Source organism: Rhinatrema bivittatum, chromosome 1, assembly GCF_901001135.1.
Source record: "Rhinatrema bivittatum chromosome 1, aRhiBiv1.1, whole genome shotgun sequence".
Taxonomy (NCBI): domain Eukaryota; kingdom Metazoa; phylum Chordata; class Amphibia; order Gymnophiona; family Rhinatrematidae; genus Rhinatrema; species Rhinatrema bivittatum.
The window spans coordinates 387,917,301-387,934,649 of NC_042615.1; the positions used below are offsets into that span (position 1 = coordinate 387,917,301).

Here is a 17,349-nt window from a genome sequence, read left to right on the forward strand (position 1 = left end):
TCGGTTACTGGACTATGGAGGGAGGCACTGGAGTGGTGGCGGGCTGCTACAGGGACTTCATTGGTCTCCTCTGCTTCGGCAGAAGCGCCATGCAGTGGTGGCGCGTCATGCTAAGGGGGGGAAAGGGGGGGGGGAAAGGGGGAAGGGGGAAGGTGAAGAGACATGGTCATGGTACTTATTATTATTTGCAGGCTTGTACATGGGCTGGGGGAGGTTCATTTTGTGCAAGGGGGAATTGGAGGGATGTTCTGGGACATGATGGATTTCTGGTTGTTGTATATATGCCGCACCTGAGTCACCAGTGGATGGTATTTCCTTTGCTTTATGGCGGTCCATATACTGTCACTTAATGTTAAGGGGCTCCATACCCCAAGGAAAAGGCATCTTCTGCGGCAAGATATTAGATCCCTAAAGGCCCAGATAATATGCCTACAAGAGACTCACCTGTCTAAACGATACGAGCATCTGCTCCAATGGCCAGAGTTTACTCACAAGGTTTTTTCGGCAGCCAGACCAAAGGCGAAATATACTGGTGTCTGTATTCTTTTCTGTCGGGGGGAGGATTATGTTATCCGTAAACATATTAGTGATGAGAATGGGCGATATGTGCTTGTATGTTTTACCCATCAGGGGACCACTTATACCTTATTGAATATATATGCGCCTAATGATCACCAGCGAGATTTTTATTCCCAGCTAGATGTGTTATTGGATAAACATGGGGAAGGCCTATTAATAGTTGTGGGCGATTTTAATCTGGCCCTGGATCCCCTTTTAGATACCTCCAGAGGAGCTCAAGAAGGGTCCCGATCCCATCGAAAACGCCTAAAGTCTCTTATGGGCACATGGAATCTGGTGGATCCCTGGCGGCAGCAGAACCCATCAAGTAGAGAATATACATTCTTTTCAGCTTCCCATCACTCCTATTCACGTATAGATTTCTTTTTGATTGATTCCTTATTGGTGGGCCGGATTGGGGATGTAGATGTGCAGAGTATTACATGGTCAGACCATGCCCCCATTACTTTAAAGTTGCTGGGAACTAATGCCGATACAGGCATTAAGACATGGAAGATGAATGACACCTTACTGCGGGATGAACAATTTTGTCACCAGCTAATTGCTGATATTCAAGAGTATATTGCTCATAATAAAGGGGCGCCCACTCTGCTCTGGGACTGCCTTAAAGCAGTCTTGCGAGGTAAATGTATCTCTCAGGGTGCCTACAAGCAACGTGTTAAAACAGCGCACAAGCGGGTACTCCTTCAGAAGATTGAGACCTTGGCCAGGGAACACAAAATTACGCTCTCGGGGGCAATATATACTTCCTTACAGCAGGCTAGGGCGGAGTTGAACGCACTAGCCACGACAGAGTTGACTGACAAATTGAAAATGTTGAATTTAGAAAGATATGCTTGGGGAAATAGGTCTGGGAAACTTTTAGCCAGATTTTTGAAGCGTAGGCAAACACAGAGTCAAATTCTGGGCATTCGGGCTGAAGGTGGGGACTTGTTGACATCTCCCCCAGATATCCGTAGGAGATTCCAGGAATTTTATGGTACCCTATATGCTGCTGACACTCATATAACAGCAGACCAGGTCCAGGGCTATCTTAATAGTGTTACTTTATCTGTCTTAACCCCAGATGAACGGCAGAGGCTTGACCAAGAGATTACACCCCTGGAAATACAATGGGCTATTAAGGATCTTAAGGCAAATAAGGCTCCTGGCCTTGATGGCTACACGCCCTATTTTTACAAAACATTTGCTGACTCCTTAATCCCACTACTTGGGGAACTGTTCCACGCCTTGCGAGAGGGAGATCTCCTGCGTTCGGGATCTAATGAAGCCGGAATTACCATCCTTGGAAAACCCGGTAGAGATCCCACCCAGTGCGGCTCCTATCGGCCTATTTCACTTCTTAACATTGACCTTAAGCTTTTAGCTAAAATTCTGGCAAATCGGATGAACAGTGTCATGGGGAAGCTGGTACACACGGATCAAGCCGGATTTATTCCGGGCCGCATGGCAGCGGACAACATCCATAAAATTGTAGACTTAATCGGGTGGGCCAGACGGGAAGGGGAGCCGATGGTCTTGCTCTCTGTCGATGCAGAAAAGGCCTTTGATCTGGTGCACTGGCAGTTTTTATTTCAGACTTTGAAGGCCATGAATTTTGGGGATAAATTTTTAACGTGGTTGCAGGTCCTGTATACTAACCCCTCGGCTCGGGTGAAAGTCAACGGTATCTACTCAGAAGCATTTAGTATTCAGAGGGGCACTAGGCAGGGCTGTCCCTTATCCCCGTTATTGTTCGCCTTGTTTTTGGAGCCACTGGCTACCACAGTGCGTACTACTTCGCGGATCCGAGGGGTTGAGATAGGAGATGGGTCCTATAAGATGTCTATGTTTGCGGACGACATTTTGTTTACCCTGACCGAGCCATCCACGTCGCTTCAAGAAGCTTTGGAAGCATTAAAAACGTTTGGGGCGGTTTCCGGATTTAAACTCAACATAGATAAGTCCGAGATTCTTAACATTACTCTATCTAACTCGGAGCATCTGGCCCTTAAACAACGGTTTCAGTTCCGGTGGGCGGCTTCCAAAATAAAGTATTTGGGAGTATACATTAGTAAAGATCCCGCGGAGCTCTACCAGCTGAATTATCCCCCCCTGATCCGTAAGATTTTTGATGATCTGGATCGCTGGTCAGAGCTCTATCTATCTTGGACGGGGAGGATAGCATCCGTAAAAATGAATGTGCTTCCTCGTCTTGGATATTTGTTTCAGGCGCTCCCGATTCAAATTCCTGATGTGATAGTAAATGGCTGGCAGAGGCGTATCTTTTCCTACATCTGGAGGAGACGTCCCCCGAGGGTCTCTAGAGCGGTCCTGTACCGACCTCGCTTACGGGGAGGCTTGGGAGTTCCCAATTTGAGGTGGTACCTGGCAGCGTCCCAATTGAGAGCTCTGTTTGATTGGCACAGATTAAAAGAGCAGAAACAATGGGCGGTCATAGCACAAGCACAAGTGGGTACGACCTCACTCAGTTCCATATTGTGGCAGCCTGGGGGTACGCGTCCCCCCTTGGCGAAGGCTAATGCCTCGACTATCCGGGCCGTCGCGACTTGGGATAGGTGGAGGAAACCGTTGACAGGGGACAGACGGTACTATTATAGTTCCAGCTTCCAAACGAACTCTAGGTTCCCTCTAGGCGGGGTATCTGGAACTTTTGGCCGTTGGAACCAGAAAGGCATTAAAAACTTTGGCCAATTGTGGGGATTAGAGGGACTTATCTCATTCGCATCCTTACAAGAGAGGTATGGTTTGCCCTCGGGTGATGTGTTTTCCTACCTTCAACTTAGACATTTTTTTCAGGTGGAAAACGTGGGAGCTGATATGGCCCTGGGTAAGACACAATTTGAGTCGTGGTGCGACCAAGCGGATACTTTACGGAAAGCCATCTCACAGGTTTATAATTATCTAAATAAAGACCCTATAGTTAAACCCGCATATATGCAGGCTTGGGAGAGAGATTTGGCACGATCCTTGTCAGACGAGACATGGGATCAGATATTTGTAGGTACGAAAAAAGGGCTCCCTTACTCACAGTTATTAGAGAATAGATATAAGATTTTACTACGCTGGTATTATACGCCTTCTCGGTTGCACCAGTTCAAATCCACCTATGATAATCGGTGCTGGAAGGGGTGTGGGGAAGAAGGTACGTTTTATCATATGTGGTGGACATGCCCCTATTTAATGGAATTTTGGGCTGACTTGGCCTCCCTTCTTCATGAGGTCTTGGAGCTTGAGATAGTCCTTACGCCTGAGCAAGTGTTGTTGAATTTACCGTTTGAATTGCCAGCCATGCAGGGAAAATTAGTTACATACATCGTCTCTGCTGCAAAATGCCAGATTGCCCTGGAATGGAAATTGCCTGGACCTATTGCCTTCGAGAAAATTTATGGCAGGTTATGGACTCTTAGTCTGCTACATGACAGTGTTAGTTCCTTTCGGGCCGGTGAGGTAGCCTCCGCTCGGAAGGTGTGGAAGCCGTATAGAGATTGGCACGCGAAACAAAGACTATAGAGCTTCTCATTCCCATATTGTTCCTCCAACAAGCCTGTATTGCCAGTGATTACTCTTCACTCTCTTTGATTTCTTATTATCAGCATGTGGTGGGGTGGGAGGGGGGTGGACGGGAGGGGATATTAAAAGGAAAGTCCAGGGAGTGGTTGCACACTGATATGTAAATTGAACGATATCTCTTGTCGTGATGCCTTGTTTTTCTTGTTCATTGTTTATTCGTTCTTGCTACAATTGTATGTTTTCTGCACACTTTCAATAAAAAAGCTTAAATAATAAAAAAAAAAAAAAAAAAAAAAAAAAAAGCAAATCCAGCAAGTGACAATTCAATTTAGGGCTAATTTTAAAAGCCCTGCCCGCATGAAAACCGGGAGATACGCGTGCACCACGGGGATTTTCAAATGCCCATGGCCATGCATGTATCTCCCAATGCACGCAGAAGAACAGGTTTGCCAAAAAGGGGCGGGCAGGTACAGGGACTGACAGCACCATTAGGCACTGACCCACTGAAGTGCACGCTGGCAGCCGACCGCCCCGTGTAATCTGCTACTGCTCCGGAGAGCAGGTGAGTTCTAAAACAAACAAAAAAAAAAGGTTAGTCAGCGGGGTTTAAGGGGTTGGGGCGGATAGGGGAAAAGGGAGACGGGTTAGGTAGGGGGTTTAGGAAGTTCCCTCCCAGTCCGGCACCCATATGCATACTGGCCTGGCCTGAGCCGGGGGAGAGGACGCCTGGGACAGGACACGCACAGCCATTTCCCCTCAGAAATAATGAGGTATATCATTATTTGTTTAAGATATACTTTCACTGCAATACGCACACACTAATTTTATAAAATGCGCAGGTCTTAAAATTTCCCTTTTTATAAACAGAGGCTACTTCGTTCTCCCCAAATAAGCTGCTGAAATATATGAAGACAGGGCAATAATAAAAGGAAATGTCCAAAGTGAAAATCAGAATTACCTTCATGTAGTTAACTATCTTAGCAAGGACTCCAAACCTATACCCAGTGCTTCCTGAAAGAGCTTTCAAGTTAAACGATCCATTGCTGGCATCTGTTAATAAAACAAACATAATAAAAGCATTAATCAAATTTAGAAGCATCTCAAATATAACTAAGCATAATCCCTAGAGGCACCAATTTATAGAGACTCTTTATTCTATACCCTGCAGCATTTGTGTGTGTGTTTATGTCAGATCAGGGCAAGAAGCCTCTTTTAAAAAAAAACACACACACACAATTGCAGAGGTGGAATAGCTGATTGGACTGCACCCTGCCCTCACAGAAGAGAGGGTGCAGGGAGGGGACAGTGATAAGAAAAAAATTAAACAAATTAAAACAAACAAATCTAAAAATGACAAACAGCAAGAAAGCAAAAAGAAAAGCAAAGAAAAATTAAATGAAAAAAAATCTGAAAAATAAACAAAGCACAAAAAAACCTTAAATTGTACAATTTATGGTGGATGAATCCATTTCATTCTTCACAAAAAATGCATTACATCTAGGTATGCTGCTACATGAGTGCCTTTAACGTGACCCCTGTAGCATGAAATAATTACAACCTGTACTCTCAATGAATTGAGGGCTAGATCCTTGTCCAAGCTCTTCTATAAAAAGCTTATCATCAGTGGTATATCTGACTTCAAAGAGTGAGAAACCTGGGTGTGTGTGAGACACAGCATGAGAGTGAGAAGCCTGTATATGTAAGATAAAACATGGGAGTGGGAAGCCTGTGTGTGTGCATGAGAGAGAGAGACTGTTCGGGAAGGTGACTAGTGTGTGAGTGTGTGTGTGTTTAAGAGAAAGACTGGTCAGGAGATGATTGGTGTGTGAGAGACAGAAACTGGTATGTGAGTGTGATTGGTATGTGTGTGTGAGAGAGAAAAAGTGATTATGGGAATGAGAAGCCTGTGTATGTGGCGAGAGCTAGCATAGGACTGAGAAACCTGGGTGTGTGTGAGACACAGCATGAGAGTGAGAAGCCTGTATATGTAAGATAAAACATGGGAGTGGGAAGCCTGTGTGTGTGCATGAGAGAGAGAGACTGTTCGGGAAGGTGACTAGTGTGTGAGTGTGTGTGTGTTTAAGAGAAAGACTGGTCAGGAGATGATTGGTGTGTGAGAGACAGAAACTGGTATGTGAGTGTGATTGGTATGTGTGTGTGAGAGAGAAAAAGTGATTATGGGAATGAGAAGCCTGTGTATGTGGCGAGAGCTAGCATAGGACTGAGAAACCTGGGTGTGTGTGAGACACAGCATGGGAGTGAGAAGCTTGTATATGTAAGATAGAACATGGAAATGGGAAGCCTGTGTATGTGCATGAGAGAGAGAGACTGTTCGGGAAGGTGACTGGTGTTTGTACTGAATATTATGTGATGTGTCTGCTGTTTTGAAACATTTTATTGGTGTTTGGAGAATTTTAAATAATTTTTATGAGTTTTTAATTGTTGGATTTTATTCTGTTCATAGTTGTTGTGAAACATTTATTCTGCTTATTAGTATAGTTATACAATTATTTCTGTGTTGTAATCTATAGCTGCTTGCTAGTTCTGTTTTCCTAATAGGAGGTGTATTGGTGTTTAGGGCCTGATTTAATATTTGTAGTGTTTCCTATTCATAGGTAGGGTTGTTACTGTTTGAGTGCATTCCTGATCACCTGTGTGAATTATAACCTGTCCTTTCTCTTCCTTCTCAGCCAAGTTCTTATCACCCTGTTATATGTAACTGCCTTTTCCGCACCATTGTTATAGTTATGTTTACTATGCACCCCTGTTTTATGTGAACCAGCACGATGTGACTGCTGTCTCGAATGCCGGTATATAAAAATCTGAAATAAATAAATAAATAAATAATTCCATAATACAGATGGTAACTGTGTGCAGATTAGTTTATCTGCATTACTGCAGATCCTGGGAGTTTATTAGGTCGGTTCTGTGTATATGACCGAGGTGAGGTATTTTACTAACATATAAGCATTTGTATCAGTCTTATTTGTTGTATTTTCTCAAGAGGACATGCACTGCTGATAAACTGCTGTCTTTTCATAAGTAGGGCTATTGAGCCTGGTAGTAGGAGTTTGTGTTGCTGTTACTGAGATGACACTAGAACTAGAATATATTTTTTGTAATGTGAGTTGTACAGGGAATGTCATAATTCTGCTTTACATCCATAATTGTGGGTCAGGGGGGTTCCTGTGGATGTAAACTGTACTTTTACATTTAGCCCTATGATGGTCATGTGTTCAGTGTGTCACGCATGTGAGAACCATCTGTCAGGTGTGTCCCAACAGAAAAAAGATTGAGAACCACTGTCCTAGAGTGTACCTCATCCAGTCTCATGATCTTGTCCACTTTCAGGTTTCCTAGCTCTTCCCATACAACCTCTTTACAGAAGATAATGTATCTACTTCACTCCCATCCTCAGTCTTGCTAATCAACAACGGTTTTCTCCAAGGTCTTCTTTAGTGAACACCAAACTGAAGTAATAGTTTAATATTTCTGCTACTTTGTCAACTTTCCCCACACATTGCTCCCCGTCATCTTTCAATTTCACTATGCCACTACTGACCTCCCCATAAAGTCTTTACTGAGCTCTGAGAGCTGAGTCCATATCATTACCTTCAGATGATGTCATTCATGTATAATAGCTAATTCATTCCTGCTTGTTGATGGAGAAAGTATAGCTCCCAAAACTAGTCAAGAAATGTTATTAGTTTAATTCAATACAAATTTCCACCTATTTGATTTAGTTTAAAAAGCATATATACCACATTCTATTACGGAATACCTGAGGCAATTTACATATTAAAACAAACATAATTAAAAATTTAAAAAAACAGGACAATAAAATTAATAATTCAGCATTAGAATAACGAAGTTCTATATACAATTCAGAAAACCCATAACAACCAAGCTTCAAGAATTAGTAGATAGGACAGTCTGCTATCCAGGGAGGAAGGCAGGCATCTCATGGATAATTCATCCTGCTATCTATGGAAAACACCATTTACAGTAAGCTAACAACATTTTTCCATTGATAAGCAGGGCTGAATTAGTCATGATCTGTGGGGAATTCCAAACTGAGGGATGCAGCACAGTGTATCAGATATAGCAGCCGGGACTCCACCGAGGAGAGCAGACTATTTAGAAACTGCATGATGCAAAGCTGCCTGGCCCACTGCATTGTCCGCAGCCGCCAAGGCATCCAAAAGTAGTGGAAAGTGAACATGCAAACAGATAACCAGTTGGCCACTTCACGTGTGTCCTCTATAGGTGTACAATGAAGGAAGCTCTTGCTTGCACCTGGTGGGCTCTAACTGAATTGGTAGGATCAAGCTTAGCTCCTGTACAGCTATGTTGTCTCCCAGACTCATGGGAGGTTTGATGGAAAACTGGATCAGATAGACATACCATGATTGTCTGAGCCATATCAATGGGATTAAAATCATTTTGGCCCATTTCCATATGAATTTCTGAACAGTCCTCACTACGAGCAGTACTGGAGGAAAAGTGTACATGAGGCCTGTGTTCCAAGGAATTAGGAATGCATCTGGAGCTTCTCAGATCACTGAATAGAATGGAACAGAATCGATATGGCTTTCTGTTTTGTTCTGTTACAAAGAGGTCGATCCACGAGTGTCCCCATAGCTGGAAAAGGTGATCGGTTTCAGACTGAGTCAGTGACCATTCATGGGGGCAGAATATTCTGCTGAGTTTGTCACCACAGTGTTGGCTATGCCAGGTAAGTAGGTTGTCTGCAGTGTTGAATTGTTCAGGTCTGCCCATTGCCATCCTGACATAGGATCCACGATCCTGTGCCTCATTGTATGTTAATAAAAAAAATTCTATTTGATTCTCTGTTTGGATCATGATGTGTTTCCCTCTTAGGATGTGGCAGAATGCTGTTAGCGCATGTTATATCGCCCTATGTTACAATAAATTGATTTTCAATTCCCTTTCTTGAGCTGACTAGACTCCCTGTATATTTTACTGTCCAGTATGGGCTCCCCAACCAACTGTGGCGGTCAGGGGCAGACTGTAGTATAATGTCAGCCCGGGTTTTTGTTGGATTTTTCCAAAAGAGGCCCACTGTTAGGAACATGGGCCACGGTCGGCCACTACAGCCCCCCCCCCCCCCACCTCGCGGCGGGTCCCCCCGTTGGCAGCCCACTCCGCTTTCCAGCCAGCCGCATCGGGGCCCTCTCTCGGCGTCCTCTCCACGAGGAGGATGCCGGCCGCACGTCTTGCCTGGCTCCACCCCTTAGGCGCGCGCACGCGTCTCTCTGCCCGATTTAAAGGGGCCGAGGTGGGAAACCTCGGTCCAGCCCCCAGTAACTCGTCATCAGCTGGGGACTATTTAAGGAAGTCCCAGCTCACCTCTGCTTTGCCTTGCAACGAGGTTCGCTCCTTGGAGTATCTAGTTGCTGTTCCTGTTCCTCCTTGCCCTGTTCCAGCCTGTTCCTGCTTGCCTGTCTTCCTGGCTCCTGGCTTCGACTCCTCGTCTGGTATTCTGCTTCGCTGTCTGTCTTGATTCCTGGCTTGTCTCCAGTCTCTGCTGTTTGCCGCCTGCCCTGACTCCTGGTCTGTTCCACGTCCTGCCTGACTGCTGCCTGTCTCGACCCGGACTTCTCCTTCTACACTCCTTCTGGGAGACCTCGCCTAAGTCCAAGCGGCTCGGGTCCTCACGGGCTCCTTCCGGGGGGGGACCTCGGGCTTCCAGTGGTGAAGTTCCTGCTGGTCTCCTGGCTCCAACCTCCCCCTTCGCTCCACAACTTCTGTACTACTCTTCGGATTCTCGTCTTCAGGTGACCGCACATAAGTCCAAGCAGCTCGGATCCTCAAGGGCTCCTCCCGGGGGGATCTCGGGCTTCCAGTGGTGAAGATTCAGTTGGTCTCACGATTTGATCTGCCTTCTGGCTACGACTTCCGCTGTGGGCCTTCCTGCAGCACGCCTTCATCATCCTTAGCCGGCTCAAGGGTACACGAACATAACACCCTCAGGTTGTATGTCTGGCAACCTTGTGCGCTTACTACGCAGCATGTGCTCCAACTGCTTCCACAAGCATGTGACCTGAAGCCAACATATCTGTAATGTAAATTTCACATTTTTCCAAAATAACTAAGAAATAGAGATAACCTAGAGCAAGGATGAGCAAACTGAACTGCTGTCACCCATCCATTCAACTTATTGGCTCCCTGCCCCCCCCCCCCCCCCCAATAAGCTTGGTTAACATAGTAAATAACAGAAAAAGACCCAAGTGGTGCATCCAGTCTGCCTAGCAAGTTTTGTTTTGTTTTTTTTATTTAGTTTAGGGTAGTAACTGCTATTTCCATTTTAGCTACTAGGGATCCTCTGTATTTATTACAAAGTCTTTTGAACTTCATTTCCATTCATGCATTCACTACTGCTTTGGGGCAGGCATTCCATACTATCACTACCCTTTCCATGAAGAAACATTGCCTGACATTGTTCCCAAGTCTATCCCTTTGGAATTTCATATCCTGTCCCCCCCTAATTCTACAATTTTACATTAGAAAAGGCTTGATTCTTGTGATTCAGGAATTTAAAGGACTGGATCATATCTCCCCTCTCCTTCAGCGTTCTCAACTCATGGTTTTTGATACAGAACCCCCTCACCATTTTGGTTGCCTTTCTCTGGACCGCCTCCATACTCACTCTGCCCCTTTTGAGATACTGTCTCTCTCGTATACATATCCTCGATTCCTGGCCTGGTATTAAGTCTCTTGCCAACCAATCAGCTCTTGAGCCAGTTGCCAAGCGATGAGACAACCACATTGCCAACCAGTTGCTCAGACACAGATACGTTCTGCTGTTGTGCTGCTGCTCATGTGCTCACTTGGGGCTTGATTTACTAAGCCTTTTCTCCCATTCTGTGTCTATGGGGAAAATGCTTAGTATATGACCCCCTTGGTGAGTGCCCCCTGTATCATTATATAAAGTTCTTGTTTTCTGCCAGCCCTTCTCCAGCCTGCAGCACCCTCTCTCTTTCCCTGTCCCACCCTTGGTACCCGCTCTCTCCAAGAGACTCCAATAGGTCAATTTTCCCCTGGTGGAGGCATCCGTCGCAAGTATTACTTGGTGAGGAACCGATTGGAGGGATGCTTCGGTTTGAAGCACCTCTAGCTGTAACCGCCAGTGTATTTCCTGCTTCATCTCTGGGCTTATGATTATTTATTTATTTAAGTTCTTTTAATATACCAATGCTCAAGACAAGGTCTTATCGTACCGGTTTACAATAAACAAGGGGGGGGAACCAGTTAACATAGGAAGTGAAAGTTACATTAAAACAGGGACGTCGAACATGGCTTTTAGAAGAAAAAGAGATAGATTAACAATTTCTATTCTAAATGTATAGAAGAGTCGCTAAGCAAGGCGCAGTTGCTTCTCTGGTAAACTTAAATACAAATTTACATAGTGGAGATTCAATTGAAAAGTTAATATACTCGGGTGGTTCTAGAAAAGCAGCTCCTTAGTGAAGCTGGAGGTCCTTGCAGATACCATGGGTTTCTTCAGCGAAACACTTGGGCGAAGAGCCAAGTTTTCAATTTTTTTCTGAATGTGAGATGACAATGTTCCTGGCGTATGTCAGGTGGGAGAGAGTTCCAGTGATGTGGTCCAGCGGAGGATAGTGCTCATTTTTTGATGGAGTTGTGTTTAGTGGAGTTGCTAGGCGGAACCTGGAGGGAGCCTCTGTATGCAGATCTGGTTGGCCTTGATGAGGAGTGTAATTTGAGGGGTATTGTGAGTTGTAGAGAGGATTGATGATATATGGATTTGTGAATGATGGTCAGAGTCTTGAAGAGTATTCTGAAGTGTATGGGTAGCCAATGTAGTATTTTTAATATCGGAGTGATGTGGTCCAGCCTGCGCGTGTTAGTAAGGATCCTGGCTGCTGCGTTTTGCAGCATCTGAAGAGGTTTAGTGGAGGAGGCCGGGAGACGAAGCAGGAGAGCATTGCAATAATCAATTTTTGAGAATAATATGGCTTGAAGGACAGATCTTAGTCATGGAAGTGAAGGAGAGGTCTTAATTGTTTTAGGAAATGGAGTTTATAAAAGCCCTCTTTTGTGGTGTTGTTAATGAATTTTTTAAGGTTCATTCTGGAGTCTAGGGTGGTTCCAAGGTCTCTCACTTGACTTACTGATGGTATGTTTGTGGTGCTGGCAGATGGGTTATTATCATTGGGGGAGATGACCAGAAGTTCAGTTTTGGATGAATTGAGAACCAGGCTGAGGCTCGTGAGAAGGATATTAATAGCGTGGAGGCAGCTGTTCCAATAGTTTAAAGTGTCGGAGATGGGATCCTTGATGGGGATAATGATCTGCACATCATCTGCATAAATAAAGAAGATGAGGTTGAGGTTTTTGAGTAGTTGGCATAAAGGGAGAAGATAGATGTTGAATAGGGTTGGGGAAAGCGAGGAACCCTGGGGTACTCCTTGCTTGGACGCTATGGGGGACGATTCCTTGTTGATTATTTTTACTTTGAAATATCTGTCACTTAGAAAAGATTTTAGCCAGCTGAGTGCAGATCCTGAGATGCCTATTTCCATCAAGCGGATGATGAGGATTGTGTGGTTAACTGTGTCAAATGCAGCGGAGATGTCTAGAAGGGCTAGCAGGTATGATTGACCTTTGTCGAGGCCCATCAGGATGTTGTCCGTTAATGAGAGAAGGAGAGATTCTGTGTTTCCTGAATCCGAATTGTGATGGGTGTAGAATGTCGTGTGAGTCCAGGAAGTCTGTGAGACGCGCGTTGACCAGTTTTTCCATTATCTTGGCTATAAACGGTAAGTTGGCGATTGGGCGGAAGTTTATAGGGTTGGATGGGTCCAGGTTGGGTTTTTTTTAGTAGTGGTTTCAGGGAGGCTGTTTTTAAAGCGTTCGGGACTGTTCCGTGAGTGAGTGAGCAGTTTATGATGTCAGCCAGGGGTTTGGTGATGGTGTTTGGGATTGTGAGAAGGAGTTTGGTCGGGATTTGGTCTATTGGGTGCGACGAGGGCTTCATTTTCTTGATGATAGATTCAATTTCCAAGGGTGATGTAGGATCAAAAGATTCTAGGGACTGTTTGTGAGTCATTGAGGAGTGGGTTTGATAAGGTGGAGGCTGGTAGTTTAAAGTAGAATTGGAGGTTGATGGTGGGGTAAGTAAATTTTTTATTTTGTTATCAAAGAAAATTGCCAGCTCAGTGGATATGTTTTGGGCCTCTTCTTCTGGGATTGCTGGAGGAATAGAGGTGGTGAGTGCTGCCACATATGAGAATAATATTTTAGGGTCGTATAGGAATCCGTGAATTTTTTTGGCATAAAAGTCCCTTTTTGTGTGAAGAATGGTGGCTCTATAATATATCATTGTCGTTCTGTAGGAAGCCTGTGTGGTAGGCGAGGGATCCTTCCTCCAGCGTCGTTCTTTGTGTTGAAGGTCTTGCTTGATTTTTCTTAATTCTGCAGAAAACCAGGGCTTTTTATTGGTGCGGGCTGGGTTGATCTCTTTAGATGTTAAGGGGCATATTTTATCCGCTGCTGCACGGGTGATAGTTAGCCAGGAGTTCAAAGCATTGTCTGGATTTGTAAGGTCTAGGTTAGATAGGTCCTTGGTAAGGGTGTTGTTGAGAACTTCCATGGAACAAGGTTTTCTGAATTAGATCGAGGATATAGGGATGTTGGTGGTCTGTTTTTTCTTTATGGATAGTTCAGCTTCTATCATTGAGTGATCTGACCACGGGATGGGTGTACAGGAAGGAGCAGAAGTGGGCGAGATTGGATCATTTGTAAATATTAAGTCCAACGTGTGTCCTGCTTTGTGCGTGGGTTTATTAATAATTTGTTTGAAGCCCATAGCTAGTAGGGAAGAGAGGAGGGCTTCACAATTGGCTGATGGAGAAGGGGAGTCAACATGGATGTTGAAGTCTCCTAGCAGGATGGCTGGTGAGTTGGTATTGATGTATTTGGCTATATTTCTATGAGAGGCGAAGGGTCGGATTCTAAGAGCCCAGGCGGGGCGTAGATAAGACAGATTTAGAGCTGGGAGGATTTAAATAATCCGATTTCCAGTTTGGTCGCAGATTTAATTGGATGCTGGGCTAGTCTCAGATCTTTTTTTGCGGCTAGCAGTCGTCCACCCCCCTCTTTTTTTATCTCTGGGAATAGAGAAGAAGTCATATAGTTGTGTCGGTAATTGGTTGATTATGGGTGTATCTGTGTTTTTCAACCAGGTTTCAGTGATTGCACACAAGTCCGGTTGGGTGTCCAAGAGGTAGTCGTTGAGCAATTGGGATTTTTTTGACAAGGATTGGGCGTTAAGGAGGGTTAGGGTGATTAAAGATAGGCCCAGGAATTGGGTTAGGGGGGAGATCATGATGGGAATCAATGATCTCTTGGTATAAAGTGGTTATATGAGCTGGTTCTATTGAGTTCTCAGTCTCCATTGAAGGTGACATATATGTAGGCGCATTAATAGAACTACGTGAATAGCCACTGCCAGGTATCCTAAGGGCACTAGTATGCGGTGGGCTTTGAAAGACTTTACAATCTTGCAGGGTGTTGTGACTCTGTCCGGAGGAAGGAAAGGTTTCGCTATTGTGGAATCTATTATTGCCCCAATGAATTGAATGAGTGATTTGGGTTCCAAAACAGATTTTTCAAAGGTGATGGGGAATCCCAGGGATTGAAGGAAATGTATCAGTGTTTGTGTATGTGACTGGAGGGTTTCCTTTGAGGGGCCACCAGTAACTAGTCATCCAGGTATGGGAACATTTTTAATCTTTGAAGACATAAGTGGGCAGCAAATACTGCTAGGCATTTTGTGAAGACTCTAGGGGCAGACAAGAGTCCAAACGGAAGAAACTTGTACTGGAATTGATGATAGCCCACTTTGAAACAGAGGTATCATTAACAAGAGGGGTGTACAGAAATGTGTGCATAAGCATCTTTGAGATCCAGAGTGCGCATCCAGTCTCTAAGCTGGATGAATGGCAGGACCGTGCTCAAGGAAATAATTTTGATTTTTTTACCACCGAATGGAGAGAAAGTTGAGGAGATAACCTTGAGTAACTATGGTAAGGACCCACTGGTCTGACGTGATTGTGTGCCAGATGTTGCTGAAGTGGCACAATCGACCTCCCACTGGTACATGTAATAGTGGAGGCTGAATGCTGCTCTCTAGGAAAGAGTCAAAAACCAGATGCTGGACCTGGCTGAGGGGTTGTCTGTGTTTTTTGCCTACGAGATTGCCTGGACTGGCCTTTCTGGTAAGGATTAGTAGAGCGACCTTTGGACGGTGGAGGATATGATTTCCTTTGGCGGTAGAAAGACTTTTTGGAATCCTTTCTGAATGTTTGCTTAGCAGGAAATTCAGAAGGCAACAAGGAGAGTTGGTGAAGAGTCTCATGGTGATCTTTTAGCTGTGCCACTGCTTGTTGTATCTGTTCACCAAAAAGGTTGTCACCAGTGCAAGGCAAGTCGGGTAGTCTATCCTGGACCTCAGGTCGTAGGTCCGAAGACTTTAGCCAAGCCCACCTCTTCGCAGAAATAGCTGCTGCTGATACCCTGGAAGCGGTGTCAAAAATGTCATATGCTGTTCTGATTTCATGTTTGCCCACTTCTAATCCTTTTTGAGCCAGGGCATGTAATTGCTCTTGAAACTGCTGAGGTAGGGACTCAGCAAAGTCGTGCATTTGCTTAAAGAGGACCCTGTTGTACTGGGTCATACAGAATTGGTAAGAGGCAATGCGGGATATAAGCACTGACCTGTGAAAGACACGCCGACCTATGGTATCCAGGAACATTTGCTCTTTCCCTGGAGGGAAAGAAGAGTGAGGCTTGGAGCATCGGGCCTTCTTTTGGGCTGACTCAACCACCACTGAATGGTGATCCAATTGAGGTTTTTGGAAACATGGAGTTGACTGGACTAGGTATGTGGTGTCTGCTTTTCGGTTGACTGGTGCCACAGAACCAGGGTGCTCCCAATTCCTCTTTAGAAGATCCAAGAGGACATCATGGATAGGGATAGAGGTGATTTCTTTATGAGCATCCAGAAATTGCAGAAGTTCCATCATCTGGTGCCTATCATCCTGTTCTGTCTGAAGTTGGAATGGAACCAATTCAGACATTTCCTTCACAAAATTAATGAAGGACAAGTCTTCTGGAGGAGAACGCTTCTTGCTTTCGGCAGGAGAGGGAGGTGATGGTAAGTCATCAGTATCCTGGAACGAGTCATCGGTCCATGGATCATAGGTTTCATCACCAGCACCCCTAGAATCCTCAGAGGGACGGAATGTTGGTACTCCTGAAGGTCCTGGTTTAGGCACAGAGGGCATCGAGGGAGTAACCAGAGGCATCGATGGCGGCACCAAGGGCATCGATGGACGGATCGGAGGCACCAATGGTAACAAAGACGCTATCGGTGACATCGATGGCTAAGGCACCGGTAGGACTCCCAATGGAAGAAGGAATAATGGTGTTTCTCCTTCTTCAGTCGATGAGAGAGGAATTGGGGAGGAGGGCACCAGGCCCATCGGTGCCCCCGGATCCATCGGAGGAAAAGCGGCGAGCAGCGCTTCCATCCTCGTCAGTAGCGGTGCCAGTGCTACAGGATTGGATCGGTAGCCGGTTCAGGAATCGGCACCGGCATCGGAGGAATCTTGAAGCCTTGCATCGCTCTGCTGATGGCCTCTTGAATCATCTGAACCAATTCCTCTTCGAAAACTGGAGCATGCAGCCCAGTACCGGAGGAGGAGGCGTAGCGGAGAGACCACTGTTAGAGGTGGAATCGCTGCTCCTATCACCTGTCCAGATGAGGGTTGCCTCGGTGACCCGGACACAGAGAGGGACGGTGCCTTTTCTGGACGTGCTTTCTTCGGCGGCGACTCAGACAATGGCGACGTCAAGGGCTAGCCTATGTCGATGGTCTGAGACCTACGGTGTCGATGGCAATATTTTTCTCGACGATCTCCTCGGTCCTTTTCCTGAGGAGGAACAGAGGGGGGTCGATGGCCGCGGAGTCGTCGATGCTGGTCGGACACCGGTCAGTGCACGATACTGGCGCGATGTAGACGATGTCAGCTCAGACGACATCGAGGCTATGGACGGAGTCGGGGTTTGTGACCAAAAGAGAAGTTCCATCTTCTCCATTCTAGCCTTGCGACCTTTTGGTGTCATTAGGGCACATTTGGTGCAAGTAAGGACATCATGCTCACTCGAAGCACATTACACAGACTTTGTGAAGGTCTGTAATGGACACTG

General features: G+C 45.4%; 1 protein-coding gene across 3 annotated transcripts in view; it reads right to left on the reverse strand.

Moving 5' to 3' along the window:
• GTF2E2 (general transcription factor IIE subunit 2) overlaps nt 1-17,349 on the reverse strand; it is a 276,015-nt gene that overhangs the window by 182,766 nt on the left and 75,900 nt on the right. For all 3 annotated transcript variants that reach the window (XM_029601571.1, XM_029601562.1, XM_029601553.1), the window contains exon 3: nt 5,051-5,142. In XM_029601571.1, the coding sequence (XP_029457431.1) occupies nt 5,051-5,142 (92 nt within the window). The remainder of the gene's footprint in view (nt 1-5,050; nt 5,143-17,349) is intronic.